The sequence below is a fragment of the Octopus bimaculoides genome, chromosome 21 (genome assembly GCF_046866305.1).
Source record: "Octopus bimaculoides isolate indiv1 chromosome 21, ASM4686630v1, whole genome shotgun sequence".
In the NCBI taxonomy this organism is placed as follows: Eukaryota; Metazoa; Mollusca; class Cephalopoda; order Octopoda; family Octopodidae; genus Octopus; species Octopus bimaculoides.
The window spans coordinates 33,931,104-33,958,603 of NC_142948.1; the positions used below are offsets into that span (position 1 = coordinate 33,931,104).

At 36.3% G+C, this 27,500-nt stretch overlaps 1 protein-coding gene across 1 annotated transcript in view; it reads left to right on the forward strand.

Moving 5' to 3' along the window:
- The window catches only part of LOC106871941 (uncharacterized), a 107,511-nt gene extending 82,618 nt beyond the window's left edge, over positions 1–24,893 (forward strand). The window contains exons 8-13 of the mRNA XM_089339065.1: positions 5,110–5,236; positions 5,684–5,863; positions 20,510–20,603; positions 21,299–22,202; positions 22,565–24,405; positions 24,732–24,893. Of these exons, the coding sequence (XP_089195191.1) occupies positions 5,110–5,236; positions 5,684–5,863; positions 20,510–20,603; positions 21,299–22,202; positions 22,565–24,405; positions 24,732–24,861 (3,276 nt within the window). The 3' untranslated portion in view covers positions 24,862–24,893. The remainder of the gene's footprint in view (positions 1–5,109; positions 5,237–5,683; positions 5,864–20,509; positions 20,604–21,298; positions 22,203–22,564; positions 24,406–24,731) is intronic.
- Positions 24,894–27,500: the final 2,607 nt, after the last annotated feature.

The window sequence follows — 27,500 nt, forward strand, 5'->3', positions numbered from 1 at the left end:
GTGTGTAGATTGCTGTGTATCCTTTTTTTCTCTTGCCCTTTCCTACTCCTCAACCTTCCCTTGTTTAATTTTCTAATGTATAGAAAACACGAGGATGTGGGATGGTAGCAGACTTTCAGTTTCCTTGCTCAAACAAGTGCACTATTAGCCTTAAGCACACATTCGTGTGTCTTGCCCACCTTCACACGTATCTATTATATACGGGCATGTGTACGCAACCGTACGAACAGATATACAGACTTGATTAAATAAGCGTGTACGTTAAACTCAGATACATACTTGCATATGCGAACGTCCCCCTTCCCTTGTCTACGTAATGCTTGGCATAGAAGAAAAGGGAGTAAGAAAGAAATGAGCTACAGAAGGATAAGCAAACAGGCTGACTGGCAAAAGGGGGTGGGCAGTGGATAAGCAGGTAGATATAAAAACAAAGAAAATAATAGAAAACCCCAACAGCCGTACACGAAGGGATTGAAATACTTCGAGTATAACACGAAATATACAGTAGACAGACTCCCATTCATATCAAGAATGCTTTACAGGAATAAATATCGCCCCTAGTACTTGACCGGTTCTTTATCAACTTCGGAAGAATGAATCGCGAAGCTGAGCTCAAAAGGATTTGAACTGTGAACATACACGTCTGTAAATAAACACTAAAAGGCATTTTTCTCTCTCGCTCTGTGACACTAACGATTCTGCTGTAACAAAAATAGACGGACGGGGCAAAATATATAACAAGGACGATGGTAGATAGGCAGTGATAAGATTAACTGGGACAGAATACTCAAGAATGCCTGCTGTGTAAAAAAATATTAATAATAAAGTTGGTATTAGCATACTTGATGTCGTGAGCCAAGAAATTTAAAAGATTATGTGAGAGAGCGGGAGCAGATATCTGTCCTCCACTTAGTACATATTTTCAGTCGGACAGACTGACACTGGGAGACGGTAAAAACTGGACACCGACACAAAGACAAACAAGCTGACGAGTGTAGAAAGAAATTCGAGCAATAAGGAGGGAGAGAGAACGAGACTAATGAAGTACGCGTGTCGATATATAGGGAACAACAGAGAGTGAAAGAGTGAGTAAACGTATCTCAAGTTGGATAAACAACGGAGATCAATAAATCTTTTGAAGAAAACAATCCACTGTCTCTTCCCCCCCCCCCAATGCCTCTATTTCCCATCTACTATTTTCCTCTCTTTCATGCCACATTCCTCTTTTATTTCTTCTTTCTTCTACCCTCACATTTTCCCTCTCTTTCGAAAGGACATTTTGCTACTGGCTGGTTCGATCCATGTTGTCAATGACCTGACGATTACAGCGATGATGCTGTTGATTATGATGGCGATAATAATGCTGTTGCTGCCGATCATGGCAGTGGTGATGATAGGCCGGTGTTGGCGTCGCTGTTTACTGCTGCTGCTGACTCAAGTGCACATCGATAGACACACTTCTCCGCCAATGATAAACCTCTTTCGCAACTATATAACCTTAGCTGACCCAGTTTTCTTATTGTGCCACTGCCGTCAACGGCTGCAGCAGCAGCAGCTTCAGCTCACGCACACACACATACATACATGCACACACGCCAGTTACCGGTGCAATCATCGGCTGTGCCGTCTCAGGCAGCAGCAGCAGTCGGTGCTGCTTTGGCTGCCACTGCTGATATGCTGTTGTGGTACTCTGCTTCTTACATGGGCTCCCTGTAAGCTATTATGCATGTTTGTCTACTACTACTACTACTACTACTACTACTAACAGCAGTAGCAACTACTCCCCTGTTGTTGCTGCTTCCTCCTTTTTCGTTCAACCCCCTCTCTTTTCTCTTCACAATTTCCTTTCTCTTTCCCTTTATTTTCTCTATTTTTTACCTTTACCCGCTCCTCACGTCCTTCTTTCCTCTTTTACTTGTCTCGCTCCCTTTTTGGCTCATTTCTCTTACTTTCCTCATATTTCCGAATCTCTTTCAGTTGTTGCCCTACATCTCTTAAATCACTCTGTCGTGTCTCCCTATCTATCCTCCCACCCCAATTCCTAAGTACCATTTCCCTATATTTTTCACTAGCCAATCCCGTATTGTGTTATGTATGCATACAGAATACCTATATATTTATGACCCCTGCCTGTTCCAATACACTTGTGCGTCACCGCACCCTCTTCTATTCCAACACATTCCCTTCTCTCTTTCCTATTTCTTCTTAACTCCCTCGGTTTTTAGTTCAAGCTCTCCCTTTTCTCTCTCTCCACGTCTCCCTCTCATTTAATCTCAGCTCATACTTCCCTCTCGTTTACATTCATACACATTCTCCCTTTTCCTCTTACATATTCACAATCATACATTTCCTGTATGCCCGTTTCTCCTTTTACTATTACTCCCTCTTTTCCTCTAATTATTGTAGTGTTAGCATTTTTCGAAAAATACACCCTAAACTCCCTCCTATTAATCTACATATTCATTCCACTTGTCTACCTCAGTATTAGTGACTTCAAATTAACCATCTCTACTGAATTATTATTGCATAATTACCTATAAATCTATCATACTATATCCAGCATCGTATAAAACTGCCTCTAAAATGACAACTCTCTCTCTCTCTCTTTCTCTCTCTCTCTCTCTCTCTCTCTCTCTCTCTCTCCCCCCTCTCTCTCTATATATATATGCACACCGAACATATTTTAGCCCCTGAATCTATTATCTCAATAACACATATATTCCTAGTTTCTTCATAAATTCGTCCATATCTACACATATTACTGAAGAAACAATTGAACATATAGATTTCAACGCACACACATATAGGTGCAGTTATGGCTATGATTAAGAAGATTGCTTCACAACCATGCGGTTTTGGGTTCAGTCCTTCTGCATGGCAAATGTCTTCTACTATAGCCCTGGGTTTACCAAAGCTTTATGAGTGGATTTGGTTGAGAGAAAGTGAAAGAAACCATGTGTGTGTATGGGTGCGTTTATGACTCCTTCAGTTGACATTACATAATAGTTGTAAATGAGCATCACAGAAAATTGGAAACAAATGACAAACTTCAGTGAAAAAATATCAGGCCACGGGAATATTAACCTGGCTTGGAAGGAAACAAGAGGGTTGGCAATAGGAAGGGCATCTATTTTTTTTTAAATCTACCTTAATAAATTTCGTTTGACCCATGCAAGCATGGAAAAGTGGATATTAAAATAAAACACAAAATTAATTATTCACTCAATGATATAATTGCCATTTTGTTCCACTATCTCCTGCCATCATGTGAGCAGACTTCCCTGCTCAAAGAATTTTTTGCCTTTACTGTCGAAAAATTTTTTCCAGGAAAATTGATGGAAATCTCAAGGCACAAGGTTAGGCAAATATGGAAGGTGTGACACAACTTTCCAGTCAAGCCCCAGTAGCTTCTGTCGCATCTACAAAGAAGTGTGTGGTCTTTCATTGTTGTCTTGAAAGACAATGCCTTTACAATTAGCAGGTGTTGGATGTTTCTGATGGATCACTGCAGTTGATTTGTCCAGCTGGTTACAGTACACATCTGAATTGATGGCCCTATCTGTGGGAAGAAGCTTGTAAAAGACATCCTTTCGATATCACCAAATTGAAAGCATAACCTTCAGCTGAATTTCTGCTTTGGAAGTTGTTTGTTGTGATTCACTACATTTCCCCCTTCATCATTTTTGCTTCATATGGTCCATCACAGTGACTATCTTCCTGCAGGTTTCTGCTGCTCTCTTGCCTTTTTTAAAATAAAAAAGCATGCTGTGTTGATAATGACCATTTTTTGCTTTTCATCTTCAAGGCAATCCCTAGCACATAAAATACAGCTTGCCCTGTCGCAAGTTTGTGTTGAACTACGTAGTAGTATTAAGTATGTAATGAGAGCACTTGTACAAGGGACAGACTGAAGTTAGCTATTTATTAGAATGCTTGAAGTTTAGTGTTGATAAAAACTGAACAGACATTTGGGCCAACACAATACATTTAAATAAAGGGCAGTAACTTGGTAGGAAAAGTAGGGCTCTTGCCAAGTGGGATTGAAGGGGAGAATTTGAGCCCAGTCTTACAAACTGATATAACTCTTGCAAATAGGTAGAGCTCATGTGGTCATTCGACCTGCTGTAAATAACAGCCAAATTCCTTTGCCTTACCCACAGCTGTCTTTAAAAGAAAATGAAAAAATTGCATTTGATAATGTAGCCTCATAAATATAAAAGAGATGGTGTGATTATGGCTAGAATGCCTTCAGTCACAACACTATTAATAGTATAGTGTCCTACTGCTTGCAACAATAAATCGTATCCATGTATTGTATTTATTTATAGTGTTATGAATAAGGCAACTGACAGTCAAGTGCAGGATATGACACAATTTTTAGCTTTAGGTAGTAAGGCATAGCAAAGGCCTCTTGACTCAACTCCATGTGACTCTCAAAGTTAATTGGGTTGAGATTCTAAAACAAAATTTACCATCTATGCTGAGTTAAGTCCATATCTCTCCCTTTCTTCCTGATGTTTTTCTTTTATTGTTTAGCTTTAGGTCAATCCAGATCAAGCGGATGTATGATCAAGTATTTCAGCTGCAACTATTTTGTACATCTATGATGATAATGTCTGTGTTCTTTTCTTTTTGTGATAGTAGGGTGTGATTTGAGGAGGATTTTGTTATTTCTAGCAAATCAAGCTACTTTGTTGAGTCTTCCTTGTGTTTTGATTATAGTGCTAATAGTTAGTTGTCTGAGCAATAATTTCAGCTGTGCTGTGTTTTTTTTTTTTTTCAATTATGCTTATAATTCTATTTAAATCTATGATACATTTTAGGACTACAAATGCATTCCCAGTACTTGATTGGTATTTTATCTTATTGACACAAGAGGAATGAAAATCAGAATTGACCTCAACAGGATTTGAACTCGGATCATAAGTGGGGCAGAATTGAATACTACATGGCATTTTTTCCATAACTCTAATTATTCTGTTAATCCACCACAATTGAATGAATGTAATAAGATATTTTAAAACAGTTTCAATGTTTCTAAAACATTTTTCATATTTGTAAATTTTATCATATCATTACAATTTTGTTTTGTCTTTTTCTTTGTTCCAGATGAACGGCTGTGGTACACGTGGTTTTCTCTTGGATTCCATGTTTGATTTTGCTAACCATTTTAATAAGCTTAACTTGAGTGAAAATGAATTGGCCTTGTTCTCTGCTGTTGTGCTTTTTTCACATGGTATGTACTCAGCTCTATATTATGGTTTACTGAGCTCTTTTATCCACTATCCTATATTGAAGTTTATTCTACATTTACACAAAAAAACACAGTAAAAAGGCAAGCTTAATTAAATGATCTTAAAATTAAAAGCATTAAATCTATGACCACGCATTTCTTTAGGGGTAACTGTAATATGTTATCCAGTGATGCCTTCTTTAAGACAGCGGAGTTTAATATGAGGAAGATTTTACCATTATTTTTCAATAATCAAGCTATCAGTTAGAAGTCTTCCCAAAATGAAACATGCATAGAAGCAAAGTTGAGGCTAATATGTCAGCAATAAATAGTTTTACTAATTGATTCACAATTAGTTTTTGAGCACACTTTACTTCAGTCCTAGTTTCCCTCTCTTTTTTTGTTTGTATGTTTGTTGTAATTTCATATCTATTATTTCTTCATTTGCAGACCGTCCAGGCTTGAGAAATGAAGAACAAATTAAAAAGATTCAAGATATTTTGCTGAAATCCCTCGAAACCCTTGTCAAGCACAACCACTCTGATGATCCCACGTTTTTTAGTCAACTGATGATGAAAACAACAGATTTGAGAACTATAAATACATTACACTCTGAAAAATTAGTCATATGTAAGTTAAATGTCAAACTTTTTTACTTTTTACTCTAGGATTAAGAATTGATGAATATGCATTACCACAGCACTCAAATTCTTACAGGAATATGAAGTCTCACTAGTTCTTACTTGTATGTTATCACTAACACTTGATAAAATCCCTCACAGAATTTCCCTGGCTTGGTTCACCTAGCTGTTGGCAGTGACCATGGAGAAATACACTTTACTGTTGTTGTTGTTGTTTACCCTAAAGTCATCTCTGATCAAGTACACCTATGATAAAAGCCATTTCTGCTATGACATTGCCTTCCTTTTTCAAGTGTGGTAGAATTCTATATTATATAATGGACCACATTATCCACTGCAACCATTTTTCTTAGATGGTAGGTTGTGATTTGAAGGAGATTTAATTTCCCAGCCATGTGGTTGCAGGGTCAACCCACAGTGTGGTACCTTGGGCAAGTGTCTTTTACTTATAGCACTGGGCCAACTAAAGTTGTGAGTGGATTTAGTTGACAAAAAGTCTCCTTGACTTAGTATTGTGTAATACTTGTAAATGAACAATATGACATGTTATATGTATCATGTTGTTCGTTTCCTGTCTTCCACGAAAAACATGTTTAGTTATAGGAAAATATTGCCTTGTATTTGTCTGTGTGTGTGTGTGTGTGTGTGTATATATATATATATATATATATATATATATAGTTCTGCTGAAATATAGTGCAGTATTGGAGCTTTCAATGCATAATGCTGATTTCTCAATTCATTCTAATATCCAAATTAGGTGACTAGCTTAAATATCTACATCAGAACAATAAAACAAAGTAATGTCACTGAGATAGCTATGAATGTGATAACTTTTCTGTTCCATTTCTAAATGAAATAGTAGGTACATGACAACATGAAATAGAAAACAGTTAATATTCCAGCTTCATATGTACAGCCACATCCATCTGCTAAAGTGTCTTTTTTGTTATGGATATGACTGGTTGTTCGTCTAAACCTATTTGACAAGGTCCATCAAAAACGCCTCTTACCGTTTATATTTATGTTATGTCTACCAAGATGATGTTCTCAAAACCATCATTTTCTAGAACTTTCTGTGTCCGTCATTTTTTTCTGGTCTCATTTTGCTGCATTTCTGGACAGTATTAACTGATTCAGCTTTCCCTATTTTTTTAAATCACGGACAACTCTAAAATAACACTATGGGCACTACTTCTGTTTCTCAGACTAGTCTCCATTGTGTGTTTGTGTGTGTGTGTGTGTGTGTGTGTTCAAAACTAAAACAGAGTGAGTTACTAGTCTAGTTTCATGTTTCAGCTTCATCTGTTGATTGGTGACCTCTCTGTCTTGATCTATTTATAGCATGGGAATTAGGCCCACAATGCCTAACTGAATGTGTGAGAATGCTTGTGTGTTGACGAATTAGAAACTCCAGATATTTCCTCTTTCTTTCATCTACAAACTTTTACATGCGTATCCCTTTTCAAAATGCTTATGCTGCTGTAAATTAGAGATGCTTTTGTTCTATAGACATGCAAGAAGGAAGCCTATTTAATCTCAAACTTAACTTTTACACTGGTGTATGAACAAATGATTGATAATTTGGTTCCCTTTAGTTGATAGCCATGTTAAGAATATTTTGTGTCACTGTGTAAGATAGACAGAAAGATAGAGAGAGAGAGACAGACAGACAGATGTTTGCTTATCCACACACCCACTAAGATCAACATTTGGGAATTGTTTTACAATTGTGTTTGAGTAAGTAGCTTTTTGGGTGGATTCTGGTTCATGAAGAAAGAAAAGCTGAATGGATGGAGAAATTAAGTTTACTTGTTTGTTTGTATGAAGTGGGTATTGTATTTCTTTTTTCTAGAATGAAACAAAGCATACCAGAGTTATTTTTGCTATTTCCTCTTGAAGGAATTTAGAATCTTGTTCCCCATCCCCTTCCATTCTCCTCCTTGCTTTTACATATGAACTTCGTTGGGTTTTTTTTTACATTTATTTTTCAATTTTTCTGTTCTCTTAGTTTTATCATTTCTTCATTTCTTTTACTGTTATTCACTGAACACCACAGCCACTACCCTGGACCTCCAGTCTTTCTGTTCAGTTTTATTGTTCTTGCTAGGCTTCCCCCAACTACCACCACTAACATCATGTCTAATAACATGGTGCCTACTTTTACACACATTAAAACAATGTTTTAAAGTGTTGAGTGTGAGAGTACCTTAGCAGTTGCCCAGTATATAAGATATATAGCAAATGTGACACATAAAGTAAAGCAAGTAAAATAAATCAATTATAGTCTACATTAGCTAGCTGAGTGTGCAATATAATTTTGGTTCTTAGTTAAAACCATTTTGAACAGCAAGGATATCACATTGTTATTAAATATTCAAGTGCACAGTTTCTAGTTTAACACTACTGTCTGATCCTTGAGTGTATTTTGTAGGAATCCATGCTGTTAAAAGTATTACAACCAGGTCTCTTGTGTGAGGATAAGTTTAGTGTTCTAGTGTTCTTTCTTACACTAGTCTCAGAGACTCTTACGAGGTTCATACATGCTGCCTTGTCTCTAACCCATAAATAGCCCTTAAAAAAACAACAACAACAACAGCAAAGGCATAAATATGGCTTTATGATTACATGGCTCCTGATATTGATTCCACTGAGTGGACCTTAGGCAATTGCCTTCTGTTGTTGCTTTGGGTTGATTAATATCTTCTAAGTAGAATTTGGTAGATGGAAACTGTGAAAAAGGCTGTTATGTGTGTGTATGTGTATTTTATTCTTTCAGTTATTGGACTGCAGCCATGCTGAGGCACAACCTTAATGGGTTTAGTGATCAAACTGATCCCAGTACTTATTATAAGTTAGGTATTTATTCTATTAGTTCTCGTTTTACTGAACCACTAAGTTATGGGAAGAAAAACCAACACAAAATGTCAAGTGGTGTGTGTGTGTGTGTGTGCGCAGGTGCATTTATAATTGTCAAAATACATAACTTAGTGATTTGGTAAATATAAATCAATAAAATAACTACAAAACTGAAACAATTCCTGAAGTAGATAGGATTGATTAAAACCTTTGAAGTGAAGACACTGCATGAAATGATGAAATGTAATGTGAAATCTAGCCAAACCATAATCTGATTTCAGTTTCTACCTTTGTCATTATACTTAACCATTCATGTTCTTCCTATTATCCTCTGGATTAGGAGCATAATGCATATTTACAAAATCTACGTAATAAACTTCTAGTTCCACAAATATTTAAGGAGCTGTGTGGAGATGACATTATTGAACATGGTCACTGATATTGATTTCTGTATTATGTTGTATGCTAAGCCAGTTAGTCTTTTGTATATTTTTAATGTAGTCAGTTCATTGTCTCTTAGATACTAGTTTAATTTCTATGTAGATCAACTAATAAGTTCAACTCTTGGACCAAAACCACTCTACATTCTATTTTTCATTTGGTTTTCTTCAATTTGAGGAATCTATATCTCCTCCTCTACTCCATCTCCTCTGATGTTAACAACAATGGTGGTTATAGTTATGGTCATTACACTAATGCCATGTTTTAACTGAATTTTTAAAAGATATGTTTAATAGCCAAGTAAATATATGGTTAACTATTTAACCCTTTAGCATTGAAACCAGCCATATCAGAGTCAAATATTCTACCTGTTTTGTGTTCAACATGGCTAGATCTCACCTCTCACACATACCCCACAATAGTATTCTAATAATAAGCTATCACTTCATCGAAATCTTGAAACTACAACATAATGCATGATTAATTCAAAACAATGTGAATAAATAAGCATTAAATTTGACAGTGTAACCTGAATACTAAAGGGTTAATATATATGGGAAAATTGATGGCCTCCTCCCTTTCATGTTAGCATATGCAAGTTCCCTCTTTTATGAATGTACAAATATTGAAAATATTTTAGCAATAAAATCTGAGAAAATTCAATGAAATTGAATTTACTTTTACTAACCTATATTTACAGGAGAATTAAAAGCTATATGTATGTGTGTACACACATTTGAGAATGTAGGTGTTTCATGGAATTAGGTTAAACTCTAAAGAACTAACCAAATAAAAGCTGTTATAATCCCACCACTTCTAAATACATAAATTAGGTAAAAGGTTATGTTTGGGTGAAAAAAGAAAGAAAGAAACTAAAACAAAAAAAAAACCCCTCAAAAGTAAAGTACAGGCAATGAAAGTTCAAGCTGATATGAACACAATGTAGTTGCTCTGGATCAGGTAATAGAGGGATGAAAAAAGAAACACTAAAATAGTGTCAGGGAAATAGATTAAGATAATTTGAAAATAGTTGTGTGTCATTCATAAAGAAAAAAAAAAAAAATTGTGTATGCATGTATGTTTTGGAAGCTACTCTGAAAAAGTGTTGACTATTTCTTTTCTTTTTTTAACTTTGGGGCATGACCCCTCTCTGAATCACAGCATGTATTTTTGGGATTTTAAGGATTCTGAATTTGAAAGCTAGTCAGGCAGAAAAGTTCATTAGTTTTATACATACATACACAGTCCAACCCATGCCATCATGGAAGATAGATGTTAAATTATGATGATGATGCATGCATAGACATATGTTTATGTCTGTGTTTTTCCCCCCAAATTCGCTCGACAACCGATGCTGGTGTATTTACATCCCTGTAACTTAGCATTTCGGCAAAAGAGACTGATTGAATAAGTACTAGGCTTACAAAAAAATAAGTCCTGGGGTAGATTTGCTTGACTAAAGGCAGTACCCCAGCATGGCTGCAGTCAAATGACTGAAACAAGTAAAAGAACACACACACACACACACACACACACACACACACATACATACATACATATATATATATATATATATATATATATATATATATATATATATATATGTATTTATAATGAACTTCTGTGTATATTATGTGTGTGTACACTTTACATACTTACATCCACACACACATAGCATTGACTGTTGGTAATGGCAATTGAAAGAGGTCACCTAGTCATCCTGTAAAGTTCTACTTTATTTTTTGAGACAAACAAAATCTGCCTCTCCTTCCTACCCAAGCTACAAATATACTTATAGTTTGAACTCATGACCTACAATTATGAAGTCAAGCAAAGGACCTCTGACTGCTCAGACAAGTGAAGAAAAAAAAAAAATGTTTTTGACTAAGTCACAGAAGAGGAAAGAAAAGGACAATAGTATTTTTCTCTGCATATAATTAATCCTTACAATTGTCATTAGCTGTGGAGTGTGTAATGGATAGTTCTTTCACTATGCTATATTAAGAGTATATATATATATATATATATATATACACACACACACACTTTGTATGCGTGTGTGTGTGTGATAGAGAGAGTGAGAGAGTACTTATTGATCACTTGTGTATGTGTGTGTATATATATCTGTAAGGCATAACTGTATTTCTATTGTGCATGCCACAGTGTGTGTAAATGTGTTTACCAGTCATAAATTGTAACTAGTTACTTCCAACAAAATAGGTCAAGTGACCTGCTAACCTCATTCTTGTTTACCACTTACTGAAGAGGAAAAAGAAGTAAATAGAGTATTTTAATGGCTGGGTGCTGGTGGGTGCTACTTGTAGGTAACCTCTTCTTTTCTTCCTTCCCCTTTGCATACCTTCATCTATTTATCTGTTGATGCTGGAGAAAGAAAGAGAGAGAGAGAGAGAGAGAGAGAGAGAGAGAGAGAGATTCTTCCTTTATCTACACCTTGGGAGGAGGAGTTTTAGTATAGGAGGAGTTTAGCATAGGAGGGATCAGATATAATGGTGATGGTACAAAGTGGGTCTAATTACTTTCACATGAGAACTAGATATTGGAACTCTCCAAGGTACATAGAGCAATATATATATATATATATATATATATATATATATATATATATATATATATATATATATATATATATGAAGAATGTTCCTGCAATACTTTCAGAGGGTTATATGGGAGGGAATATAGATACCGAATGACATTTTGACATTATGTGGGTGTGGGTGGATTAGGTGATGGATTGTGAAAAGTATGAGTGGAATGAAGTATTTTTATCATATCTCATAGGGAGGGAAGGGCAGGACCCATGATGGTTTCCAGGGCCTCCAAGGAGAGACTGACAGAAGGAATAGAGGAAGGTTCATTTAACTCAGGAGTTCTCAGCCATTTTTTTAATCTATGGATCCTTTTGATTACTATTTTATTCTGGTGGACCCCTATAGCCATTCAATGTTCAAAAACTAATTTTATAGAAGTTTCTTTCAAAATTCCTATTTTGTTTTGCACATTAATATGTGTAGGTAGAACTATGTAAAATGTTAGAGAAAGAAACCTAGTTGTTTCTTGCAATATATACAAATACATACACTTAAAGCAAAATTTTTTCAGGGGCCCTTAAAATACTATTGTGCATTCCCAATTTGGTAGACAGAAACTTGAAGAAACTCATTGTGCGTATATATATGTGTGTGTGTGTGTGTGTGTCCTACTATTGTTTGACAACTGGTGTTGGTGTTTTTACATCCCCATAACTTAATGGTTCGGCAAAAGAGAATGATAGAACAAGTACCAGGCTTAAAAAAAAAAAAAAAATGCTGGGGTTCATTCAGTTAAAATTTTTGTGGCATCTGAGTTACTAAAAGACTGAGAGAAAAATCAACCATTAAGCTATTATCAACAAAAGCAACACAAATTAGATTTAAGGGATATTTTTCTAATATGATTTGTTTTCTCAACTAATTTCTCATACAGATGTACACTTATCAATGCCTAATGTAACTGTACAAATAACAAAAAAGATCTGTAGCAAAATCTCCTTCTTACATCTACCTATCCTTTTCAGATTAGGAAATCACACTATGTAAGTTTAAAACTGCAGGATGAATTTACAGTAAATATGGTCAGAAATATGGCACTAGTGAAATAATATTTGAACAGTTGCTTCTGCACTTTAGCTCTACTTGAGCAGTTATCAACTGAAGCAAGTTTCTGTGCAGTTGCTTGATGTATCAGAAATAGCTACTATATGCCCTGCAAATCATACCCTACAGTCTTAAGAAGAAAAACAACAGTATGGCTGGAGTAGCTTCTATTGTGGGTCTGCTCAGTCAGAGCCAAACAACAATAACAAGCAGCACAGTATTGTTTGTATAAGTTTTTCTAATACTAAAACCAAAACAATTTTAGGGTTGGGCCAAATGTTTAACATTTTTCAGTTTGAGTAAAATATAATTGACAAACAGTAACACTAGTGCCTGTGCTATGAGAGAAGGTATGTAGGCAACACTAAAACCTGATTGACATCAAATATGTTGCTTAACAATTTGAGTGATAATCCATTAAATATTGCCCAAATGTGACGACCTCACACCCCAGGTCTTACTGTCATACTCAAATTCGGTACGTGACACTCTAATTGTATACATAAGACAACATAATATAGTCATATGCAATACATATTGCCCACCAGATGCTTCAAACCACATAGGCAAATTTGAAGATTGCCTCACAAGAATTAAAGAAATCCTCATGAAAATGGAACACCACGTGACCATATTTCTTAGGGTGATTTCAACTTCCCCTACGTCAAATGGCCCGAAGGTCTCATACTTTCAGGAATGACTCAGCGCAAGCAAGCACAGGTGGGGTCCCTGCTCAACCTCACCAATGCCCTATTCATGGAGCAAGCTGTTCTCAGACCAACTAGAGCGAATAACATTCTGGATTTCTGCTTCACGAACAATATGGACATCATTCATGATGTGAAAGTGACGCTGACATTAGTCTCGGATCACAACATAATAGAGCTGTCTATGTTTGGGCCGAAAGTAACCAGAGTCATACAGCCTAATGGAAGCAACCGAAATCTCTCTAATCTGAACTTACACAAAGCAGACTGGAAATCGATGCAGAAAGAGATCCTCAGAGAGGATTGGCCAAAATGTCTCTCTACACCAGACATTGACATGAAACTAGAATGTTTCATGTCTATTGTGCAAGCCATATTGCCAGAAATATGTCCCAGAGCATAAGGCCAAAACAAATATGAACAAGATTCCAAGGGAGAAGAAGATCCTCATGAGACGATGGACAAAGGTTGCAAATCGACTCAACCAGCATCCTAAAAGTAGCGAAAGGCCCTGCCTCAAAACGACACTGATAGAGATTGAAAAATGGCTGCAACAATCCTATGTGAGGGAGAGAGCAGAAAAAGAAGCCTGGGTTATAAAAAACATTAAGTCAAATCCAAAGGCCTTCTTACATTACGCGAAAGAAAAAGCCTCAGTACGCTGCAAGATAAGACCCCTCCTCGAAAAGGATGGCTCCCTCACAGACAGTCCAACTAGGATCAGTGAGGTACTGAATGACCAGTTCAAAAGTGTCTTCACCACCACGTTGAAACACAGACAAGTAAATGAACCAGTGGACTTCTTTGCCACCTCTCCTATAACCAGCGAGGCAGTTACGATGGAATACATTGACATTAGCGAGGATGTACTACTAGCTATAGATGAAGTGGACACAAACTCAACTGCTGGTCCTGATGGTTTCTCAGCAATCCTCCTCAAATCGCGTAAGCATGCCCTGGCAAAACCCCTCTAGATTCTCTTCCAGAGCTTTCTTGCAAATGGCAGACTGCCAAGCAAGCTGAAGGAGAGAATAATATGTCCAATCCATAAAGGGGGATGCAGAGCAGATGCCAAAAACTATAGGCCTATCTATCTGACTTCACACATCAGCAAAGTCATGGAACGGATAGTCAGAGGAAAACTAATCGCATTACTTGAAGAAAATAACTTGCTGAGTGATACCCAGCATGGCTTTCGATCAGGTAGGAGCTGCCTGACCCAGCTCTTACAACATTATGACTGGGTGTTGAGGCAGTTACTAAACAACTCAAATGTGAACGTAATATACTTTGATTTTGAAAAAGCTTTTGACAAAGTGGATCATGGTGTGATATGCCACAAACTGCGTGATCTTGGCATAGCTGGAAAACTTGGAGAGTGGTTACATGACTTTCTGAAAGATAGAAGTCAAGCAGTAGTAGCTAATGGAGCCACCTCTATGAACACACAAATAGTGAGCGGTGTTCCACAGGGCACTGCCTTGGACCACTGCTTTTTATAGTGACCCTCTCAGATATGCCCTCAAGAGTGCCCTGATAGCCACCCTTGCAAGTACGCAGACGATATGAAAGTCTTGCAGAAAATACAGAACCCGTGATGTTGCAAATCTGCAGCAGGAGTTAGACTTAATTTACAGATGGACTGAGGATAATAATATGCAGTTTAATGCTGAAAAATTCCAAACCCTCCGATACCAGCGTCCAAAATTGAATATGAAACTTACAGAGTACACTGGTCCGCAAGGAATTTCAATCCCAAAGCCTAAATCAGTGAGGAACCTGGGTATCGACATGAGTGATGATACCTCTTTCCAAGTGCACATTACCAGGATGGCGACAAAGTGCAGACAACTGACTGGCTGGATGGATCCTGAGAACATTCAGAACCAGAGATAAAGAAACAGTGATGGTCCTATGGAGGACATTCGTCGTCAGCCTCCTGGATTACTGCTCACAGCTATGGTCACCCACCAGTGTGAAATTAACAGCGGACCTTGAAGCAATCCAGAAAAGATTCACAAAGAAGATCGTCTCTTTGCTACTGGGAAAGGCTGAAACAGCTAAGACTCTACTCCCTGGAGAGAAGGCGGGAGAGGTATGCAGTAATATACATCTGGAAGATCCTGGAAAGAATTGTGTCAAATTTTGGCATTGAAAGCTACACCAATGCCAGAACGGGACGACACTGCATAGTACCAAAGATCCCAGCAACACCATCGCACTTCAGGACCAGTTACTGCACCAGCTTGGGTTTCAGGGGCCCACAGCTTTTTAATATTCTCCCAAAAGAGCCTGAGAAAGCTGCACAAAGTAGATGTAGGCGTTTTTAAATCAAAGCTAGACCTCTTCCTGTCGAGAGTTCCAGATGAACCTACCTCACGGCAAGAGGTGCCAATGAGGGTAGCTACATCAAACTCCATTCACCAAGCGCCACATATTGGAGGAGGCTCTCAGTAATAACAGTGTAGCAAACGGCGGTGCATCAGCATGGCTGCGGCTCTGAGCAGAAACTAGAGGAAAGAAAATATATATATATATAATATATATAATATATATATATATATACATATGCATACATATAAATGTATGTCTGTCTATATACATATGCATATAAATGTATGTCTGTCTATATATAGATGCATGCGTATAAATGTGTGTCTGTATACACATGCATGCATATAAATGTGTGTGTCTATATACACATGCATGCGTATAAATGTGTCTATATACACATGCATGTGTATAAATGTGTGTGTCTGTATACACATGCATGCGTATAAATGTGTGTATATACACATGCATGCGTATAAATGTGTGTCTGTATACACATGCATGCATATAAATGTGTCTGTATACACATGCATGCGTATAAATGTGTGTATATACACATGCATGCGTATAAATGTGTGTCTGTATACACATGCATGCATATAAATGTGTGTCTGTATACTCATGCATGCATATAAATGTGTGTTTATATACACATGCATGCGTGTAAATGTGTGTGTGTCTGTAAACACATGCATGCGTATAAATGTGTGTCTATATACACATGCATGCATATAAATGTGTGTGTCTATATACACATGGATGCGTATAAATGTGTGTGTGTCTGTATACACATGCATGCATATAAATGTGTGTGTCTGTATAGACATGCATGCGTATAGATGTGCGTCTGTCTGTATACACATGCATGTGTATAAATGTGTGTGTCTATATACACATGCATGCGTATAAATGTGTGTGTCTATATACACATGCATGCGTATAAATGTGTGTGTGTATATACACATGCATACATATAAATGTGTGTGTGTCTGTATACACATGCATGCGTATAAATGTGTGTGTATATACACATGCATACATATAAATGTGTGTGTGTCTGTATACACATGCATGCATATAAATGTTTGTCTGTATACACATGCATGCGTATAAATGTGTGTATATACACATGCATGCGTATAAATGTGTGTCTGTATACACATGCATGCATATAAATGTGTGTCTGTATACTCATGCATGTGTATAAATGTGTGTGTATATACACATGCATACGTATAAATGTGTGTGTGTCTGTATACACATGCATGCATATAAATGTGTGTTTATATACACATGCATGCGTGTAAATGTGTGTGTGTCTGTAAACACATGCTTGCGTATAAATGTGTGTCTATATACACATGCATGCATATAAATGTGTGTGTCTGTATAGACATGCATGCGTATAGATGTGCGTCTGTCTGTATACACATGCATGCGTATAAATGTGTGTGTCTATATACACATGCATGCGTATAAATGTGTGTGTGTATATACACATGCATACATATAAATGTGTGTGTCTGTATACACATGCATGCGTATAAATGTGTGTGTATATACACATGCATACATATAAATGTGTGTGTGTCTGTATACACATGCATGCATATAAATGTGTGTGTCTATATACACATGCACGCATATGTGTCTGTCTATATGTGTTTATATATATATATATATATATATATATATATATATATATATATATATATATATAATATATATATATATATATATATAATATATATATATATATATATATATATATATATATATATATATATATACATGTATATATACGTATATACTTGTATGTATATATATATATATTTGTATGTATATGTGTATGTAGAAATATATATATATATAAATATTTTTCCTTCATGTCTAGTCTCAGCTCACTAGCTTCAGCTATGCTGGGGCACCGCCATTTGGTGTTGCTACATAATTTTACTTCACAAATGCTTTTTAGGAATTGACATTTGGTGTATGAGGGAGTTTGATGCCGCTGTCCTCATCTGTACCTCCTGCCACGAAGTTGGCTCATCTGATGCACTTGACAGTAAGAGGTCCAACTTTAGTTTGAAGACACCTACATTCACCCCATGCAGGTCTCTCAGGTCCTTCGGGAGGATATTGAAGAGCTGTGGACCTCTGAAGCCCAGGCTATTGCAGTATCTTGTCCTATATCTTGATGGCAAATTTGGAGTCCTTGGCACTATGCAGTGGCGCCCAGTTCTAGTATTTGTGTAACTCTCAATACCAAAGTTTGGGACAAGTCCTTCCAGATGTATATTATGGCATACCTTTCTCGCATACGCTCAAAGGAATAGAGTCTTAATCTCTTGAGTCTTTCTCAGTAGATTATATGCTGCATAGAGACTATCTTCTTCGTGTAGCTTCGTTGGATTGCCTGCTGTTCTGAGATTTGACACTGGTTGGTGACCATAGCTGAGAGCAATAGTCAAAGTGGCTTAGGACAAGTGTCCTCCAGAAGACCATCATGGTTTCCTGGTTTCTTGTTCTAAAAGTTCTAAGAATCTATCCGGTCAGCTGCCTGCATTTCATTGCCAATTTTGCATGGAAGGATGCATCATTACTCATAAATGCCCAGGTCTCGCACTGACTGTGCCTCTGGGATTGCAATCTCTCCAGGTCCAGTGTATTTAATGGGTATTGCATTTAGTTTTGCATGCTGATAGCACAAGGCTTAAAACTTTTCAGCATTAAACTGCATGCTATTCTTTTCAGTCCACGTGTATATTTCATCCAGCTCACATTGCAGGTGCATAGTGTCTTCAGGGTTCTGTATTACCTGAGACTTTTTATCATCTGCATAACTTGTGATCGTGGCTCTCTGTGTGGCTGAGGGCATGTCTGAGAGGGCCATTATGAACAGTAGTGGTCCCAAAACAGTGCCTTGCGGAACACCACTCACTATTTGTGTGTTATTGGAGGTGGCCCCATTGGCTACTACCACCTGACTTCTATCGTTCAGAAAGTCATGAAGCCATTCTCCCAATTTTCCAACTATGCTGAGATCACGCAGTTTGTGACATATCATTCCATGATCGACTTTATCAAAGGCATTTGCAAAGTCGAGATATATCACTTCCACATTTGAGTGGTTGAGCAGCTGTTTCAGCACCCAGTCATAGTGTTGTAAGAGCTGAAGACAGGCAGCATCATGATCGGAAACCATGTTGGGCGTCAGGCAGCAAGTCATTTTCTTCAAGGAAAGCGATTAGTTTTCTTCTGACTATTCGTTCCATGACCTTGCTGATGTGCGAGGTCAGATAGATAGGTTTGTAGTGAGACTACCTATTGTTTTATTGTATATATGCGGCAGACAATTTATGGTATATCAGGTTTTGACCCGTAATTAATTCATCGTAACTCTCCTTGCATGTCTAGTTCATTCATATTCCTTCTGTTGTTATGGGAGGCAACTCAGGATAATATTTTATTATTTCCCTTCCAGCCAACTATATTGTTATTTTTACATTTCTAACTCTCATAAAATAACTAAATTAAATCAAAGCATTTATAGAGAAATATCTATTACTATTAGTATTTAATTGAAAAAAAGAAAGAAAAAAAAAAGCATTTGTAAAACATGTTTGCTTGCATGAAACCCTGTATAAAATTTACACGCTTGGTATCATTGAAATAAAATAATTTATTGTAAACATTTGGGAAATATAGAAACGGTTTCACGACTTAATTTCTTTCGTCTAATTCAGTATCTCTTTGTTCTAATCCGGACTCCGCAAAGTTTGGCTTTGTCATTCGTGGCATTAATTAGTAGTAAATTAGGCTAGTGGTATTTTTGATGTGATACTTTTAGAAAAGTATCTGATTAAAATTTCACTCGTGGTGAGGAGAAAGTATCATTAACCTAATAATCAATTCTAATAAACAACAAATGCTGGAGAAAAAATCCTAATATTTTAAAACTAAAATTTATTAAAAATAGGATTTGGCTAGATGTAGTACCCGAATAAATCAAGTTTATTGGTCAGGTTGGGTTCAGAAAACAGGGGAGACAATCAACAAATATAATTTAGGGTTGTCTCCGTCTCTCTCTTCATATTTTCTACTGATAAATTTTCTTCAAAATAGGTGTAATTTTAATCTATCAAAATCTCTTTCTTTACTATACCAAGACTGCTATCGTTTGGTTTTCACGCAGAAACTGTCCCTGAGATCATTTCCTTGTCTGTATAAGATCTATTTGTGACTGTTGAAATAAAGATCTGAGAATACTAACATTTATGGTGATGTAACTTGCCTCTGCATTTATGCAAGTTAACTTGAGCGTTAACATTGATGCCAAGCTACCATCCTTTCTCATCATTATCATTATTATAATCATCTTTGCATCTGGTTTCATTACAATTACTATATACTTCTTTTGATATATCAAGATAAACTGATTATACTCTGATGGCCTGTATTATTGATTTCTCAAATAGGGACAAATCTTAATATTGAGGGATGGGTATATATGCAAGTTTATTAACATCAGTACTTAATTGGTAATTATTTTATTGACCTTTAGATATGAAGTAGCTTAGCTTGGTTGAATTATTGACAATATTTTCAACTGATTCTGTTATTATCATTTTTGTTTTATTTCAGCTGAAGAAAAGTCAAACAGTTGTGACATGCAAGAACATACATTTAGTTCTGAACAACAACATATGGAGGTTGATGATGTCCGGCCGGAATGCGGGTATGTAATTTGGCTAACAAGAATATATATATAATCTCCCCACTCACTAGGTTTTTTTTTCCATTCCTTTCCCTTCTTCTGTTACTCAACTTGCCATGTCTGTCTATTTAGCATTAACTGGCACTCTGACGAGTGTTCAACTGATCTAATCAATAGGACAACCTGCTCATAGAATTAACATGCAAGTGGCTGAGCACTCAACAAACACAGATACCCTTAACGTAGTTCTCAGGGACTCAATGTGATACAGAATGTGACAAGGCTGGTCCTTTGAATTGCAGGTACTACTCATTTTTTCCGGCTGAGTTGATTGGAGCAATGTGAAATAGTGTCTAACTCAAGGACACAATGTCTCACCAAGAATTGAACTCATGACCTTACGATTGTGAGCCAAATGCCCTAACTACTAAGCCACATGCCTTCACTACAGAACAAGCCAATTTTTACTTGACCTGCTAGAAATGTTAACCAAATCTCTTTCAAATCATACCCATTGTCTTTTAAAAGGGGAAATGACATATATAAATCTATTACTAAAATATCAGTGTGATTTCTATTTCTCCATAAAACAAATGAGCAGCAGTTGAATCCCCACTCCCCACATCTGCCTAAGCTTCAACTTTTGCAACAAATTATGATTAGAAAACATACTGTTTTGTTATAATGTTAATTGTTTTTTTTCTTTCATTTTCTAGCCAAATGAACTGTGGTACTGATTCATTGTGCACGCCAAATCCCTTGGATAGTTGTCCAATGAGGGCTAATGTTGAACCCAATTTATTAACTGCACAGAAACAGCCTTTAAAAAATAGCAACCAATTATCACAAGTTTTTCTGCAGACACCGTATGGTCTGTTTCTTCGTGATGAGTCCCGGTATAATTTTATTTCTGACCAACCACGACAGAGATGCCATACACTGGATCGTGACACGGTGCCACGCTCAAAATTGCATCGTGTCGATGATAGTGTGGTGAGTCGGAGAAGGACCTATACTCTTGACCGTGAAAATCTAATTAAAGTGGTGAGCAAACTTAGTGACAGACTTGAGAAGCGTGCTGCTATCCATGGTGACAGTAAACCCCCTTCTATATCAAATAGTGCAGCCAGCAGTCCCATTCCAGAGGAACACCAACAGTATCTGAATAACAGAGACTTTGTATCCATTGCTACTGTCGACTCAAACACAAGCAGCTCTCGTGGAAGTCCTATGCCAGATCGAGATTTACACTTCCAATATAGCTCTTCACCGAGTTCACCACACTCACGGCCACGATCAGATTCTGCAGGCACTGATGATTTGGCACCACGAATTGACCATGTCTCACGACCTCGTTGCTTTAGCTTTCATGATGGTCGGGCATCACGACCTACCAATATACAACACCTCCAGGAGCTAGATCGTATTTCCATTGATAGCTCACAGAATCTTTTGGTCCCTGACATGAGACGACGAAGTGTTGGAGCTTCCTATGGGCTTCATGCATGGAAGAAGTCCTTGCTGGTGGACATTCATCCGTCAGACTTGTCAAGGACAACTGATCAGTTGCTGAAAACAGAAGATACATGTCACTCTGGAGCAGATGTTACCAAATCACCTGCAAGTGTTCCTTTTTTTTATATTTATCCTGAGTAGATTTATTTAAGCAATGTTTGTGTTTTGGAGATACAAGTTTTAATTCCAGTGTCATATTCTTATTTATTGTATTGATACATAAAAGATTATAATTTTAAAATCAATCATTATAAGATGTTTGGTTTTCAAAAAGAGAAATTCCTAGACTTTGCCAAAATCTCATCCTATTGCTACTAATTTATCTTAAAATCTCATAAACTTTGCTTCTTAAAAATTGAAAATCTAATACTATTGATAATTGTTTCAGTAAAATATTTTTCATTTGTGCCTGTTGTTTCCTGCTTGATTTTAGTTGCATTTCTTTACCTTTGTTTTTATCTTTACAGAGATATCTACGATCAGAGCTAGAACAATTTGCATATTTTGATCGGCGATCATCCCCTCATGCTTATATTCCAAAACCCGATTTCCAGATTACAGAAGCTGCTAGTCATCAGCCTGAATCACTCAGTGGAATGAGTACAAAAGTTCAGAAGCCAGTAGCAGATTACCAATTGACAAAATCTGGCTCACCTGAAGGTTGTCGGCAATCATTATCATCTTTGTCAACCACCAGCAGTGTTCCAAATAGCAACAACAGCAACAATAACAGCATTAGTAATAGCAATCTCAATACGTCCCCTTTGTCAACTAGTACAAAAACCACAGACTGCCCTGAACAGGAAATATTTCATAAAAAGTTTGACAAATTCCGGAAACATCCACCACATTCCACAATCAAAAACAATAATCCAAACAATACCTTGAGCAATGCAAGCAACTGCAATAACAACAATAATATCAGCAGCAGCAATAGCAATGGCAGCATCAGCATCAGCAGTGTTAGTAACCATACTAACAGCAATGCAAGCAATAATATAAGAGAAACAGGCAGCAATTCTAACAGTATTGCACCTAATTTGATTAACAGTTACAATCAATCAATCTCACCTAATAGGCTTAGTCCTAACACAGTTCAACAGCAACCACCACCGCCACCGCCACCGCCGCCACCACCACCACCTCCACCACAACAGCAACTACATCAACCACATCATCATCCTCAACAGCATCAGCAGCAACAGAAGCAGCAGATGTCACCTCATCATCACCAAAACTCTCAACAGCAGCAGCAGCAGCAGCAGCAACAGCAACAACAATCACAATTGCTTCCTCAAAAACTGAAACAGAATGATCAACGCAACTTTGGCTATTTAACAACAGACTGTAATGAAATTAAGAAAGAGAACCTTACACCAACTCCCTCATATAATAACTCTGGCAGCAAGTCTAAACTTTCAGCAGGTGAAGCTCATCCACAGCTGCTTGCTCATCTGCAAGCACCTAACCCCACTAGCCAAACCTCGTCCAGATTTGTGTTGTTTCATCCTTTCCAAATATCTTCAGGCAGCATTCCTGTAAATATGCATGCATCTGCTAGTATTGCTCCTTCTTCAGGCAACAGCATGTGCAACCAGACATTGAATAGTTTGCATAGTGAACCAACTACAACTTCTGTTTTACCCAACCATTGCATCTCCAGCTATCGTTCTAATCTTTCTACTTTACCCAATGGCAACTTGTACTCGCAGAGTGGTCAACAAAATATTCATATTGCAATGTCTCCTGAAGAACAGAAACGAATGGCTAGTGAAAATTCATCCAACCGTTACCAAGTTCATGCAGCAGCTGTATCAAACTTGAAGGACAAAATATTAAAGCGAATGGATAGCTATGAAAATTTGAATAAAGAGTGCAGTATAAATGGTGACATACCTTTGTCGACTAATGCAACAAGGTGTGGAAGTGTTATAGTATTAGGCAACCCAAGTGCAAATGATGGAAAAATCTCCTATTCCAGCAACATGACTAATAATGCACCTGTTATAGTCTCCAACCAAGTGCTGTCTTCAGTCTCTGATGACAGTTGTAGTGTTTCAGGGAGTGGTAGTGGTGGTGGTAGTAACAAGCCACAACATTCACCACCACAACAACATCATTCTCCTGCTTCACCTACCAATATGAGCTACTCAGGAATGTTAACGCAATCCCGATATCACCAACCATTCCTCCACTCCTATACACCAATGGCTCCAGTTGCTGGTCACATGCTCACCGGATACAATCAACAGATCGCACCTTTACAGCAAATCTCCACAGTCAACAGGACCTCTGTTATTACTTCAAGGTATGTTACTAGTATATAACACCTGATTTTATTTGTCCATAGAAATGTATTTCATAGGTACATATCACAAGTGTAGCAGAGGTAAAAGATGTTCACTCATGCACAAACATATATACAACTTTCATAACAAAAGCATACATATAGAAATATAGATATGTATAAATATAATCCTTAACATACAAGCAGACAGTTAGATACATAGTGACATTATAAGAAAGCAAATTCACTAATTTATTTAAGCTTTATAAACGTATATTAAAACCCCATGATGGTTTCTACCAAAAAATTGCTACAACTTCCATTTTCTTGTCTTTATTTTTTTTCAGTATTCCAAAGGAACCAAAACATATTGATGCCCCATTGAACTTAACTGTCAAGCTGGAGAAACAGAATAGTCCACCAACAGGGCTCTTAACTTGTCCACCTATTGGACTTCAGCAGAAGGAGACAGCATAATATATTTACCATTGGACATCTGCTTACATCTCTCATAAAATCAAATGTTACTTCAAGAAACTTGTGGTTAGAAGAACATGGAATGGGAACTTTTTTGTTTCCTCACTTCAGTCAATACAATAGAGAAAAGTTTTCATGACTGAATGTGACAGTACTGGCATATTTATTGGCATGTGCATCTGTTTTTGCATATATTACATATATAAATTCATCTCTCCCTTCCTCTCTCTCTCTCTCTCTTTCTCTCTCTCTCTCTCTCTCTTTCTCTCTCTCTCTATCTCTCTCTCTCTATCTATATGTGTACATATATAGATATATACATATACATTATATATATATATATATATATATATATATAGACAGATAGAAAGATACATACATACATCTATATATGTGTGTGTGTATATTCATATATATATATATATATATATATATATATATATATATATATATATATATATGTATATCTTTAGAAAGATAGATATAGGTACAGACAAATTTGCCTGGTTAAGAAATTGATTCCCAGCTGTGTGGCTTTGGGTTCGTTTACATTTGCATGTCTCTGAAAACCACTGAGCTAAAAGAGATGATGCTGTTGTCATTTGTCTTGTCAACATATCATCCACTGACTCTGTGGTGTCAAAGATGTGTAATAAGAGATCTCTTACTTGAAAAACAGCTAAGGGTTAGTGAAGAAAAGGCATCTAGCTGTAAAACAATATGTTCATGTAAGCTACTCTAGCATTAAAAAAATAGATATATATGTATATATTTCTGTGTGTTTGTATATATATATATATATATATATATATATATATATATATATATATATATATATATATGCATATATTTATTTATATATGTATATCAGTGGTTCCCAACCTTTGGTTCGCGAACCCCTGGTGGTCTGCAAAGGTAGTACTGGGGGTTTGTGAACATGTTAAGCTGAGAGACCTTTCAATATCTTGGAGTCCGTGGGAAAACTCATTTAAATAAAAGGGGTCTTTAGTAGTGAAAAAGGTTGGGAAACACTGATGTATATATATATATATATATATATATACACACACACACACATGCACATATAGCTGTAAAAGTGAAACACCATCCTTGTTGCTTTACTATAACTGATTGGTACCTCACTACTCTTCGACCTGTTGTAAAACCTGTCTAACTGATCTTTTGCATTAATTACTGTTGTGGAAAGTGAAGAAGGAATGATTATTAATAATATGCTGTATCAGTTATGTGGTTTTGGTTTTGAGATTAATTTTGTACTAAATGGAAGGAAATAGTTTATATTCATCAAAGTCTGGTTGCACTATCCTTGTGACATCCACAAGAAATATAAAATGGAAAGTCAGAAATGATGGAGAATACAATGGAATGGAGACTATGATGATGGAAAGTGTAACTAAAACATTTTCTCAGCTGTTTTTTATTTTTTTTTACTGTTGATTTCTAAAACTGTTTATCAAAGATTGGTTAACATTGGTGTAAGATTATTGTAGAACTGAAAAACAAACATTTCAGTGGTTACAAATGTACTTATTTTGTTTTAGCTTATCTACTTTCATCTGGCTCAAAATTAAAAAAGTCAGACAAGAGTTTTTTAAACATGTCTCTCTGTCTCTCTCTAACTGACATGTTTTTAAAACATGTCTCTCTCTCTCTCTCTAAATGACATGTTTTTTAAACATGTCTCTCTCTCTAAATTCTATAAATCATTCATAAGAAACTATAATCAAACTAAGAGTACCTCTGTAAAAGAATAGAACATAAATTTTTGTGTGGATGTGTATATATGTGTATTAAGATTCATGCATTCCAAGATGCATTTATATAAGTATAATTTATTATGTAATTATAATTGAATATATATTGTTGCAATTTCCATTCTTTTATGACAAAACATAAAGAAAATGATTTTTGTTGTCTTTACTACTGAGCATTTTTTTTTTGTACCATAATTAAGTTTACACATTTCACTCCCTTCGTTAATTACCTGTCTTTGTAATTATATATACATCAAGTCTCTTGAGGCTATGACCCTTTCAAAGGAAGAAAAATGGAAAGGTCATGATTGATAACTACTATTTCAATGTTAGAATGAGGGGCTATGAGATAAATTTGTTGCATCACTTGGTTATAGATGAGAGTTTAGCTGTAGGAAAGAACTTTTTAAGATGTAAATGTATCAAAATTTGCAAAAACAACTCCTGACTATCTGATGAAATGGAGTTTTTATCTGAAAAATTATAGTTGTGCCCCAGGACAATTTATATAAGATCTTAAGTCAAAAATCTTTTCAGGCATATCATATATTAGCTAAAATTAGATAACTTGTTCAAGGTACTTAACAAAGCTTTCTATAGAGTTTTTCAGTGATTGTGTCTCTAAACTGTCCAATTTTTTATATAGCTTAGATTATATCATTAATAATTTATAATAATTAAGCACTATTTTGTTTATTATTATCATATACAGCTCAATTACATTACAAGATATGACTGTGTGTGTCAGTATATAAAACGTGTAGGGAGACTAATATGTGATACATGTGTATATTCACGCACACTCACACACAAAGTTCCACATCCACACAGTTTTTATTCTATTTAAAGCTTCATGGCACCATT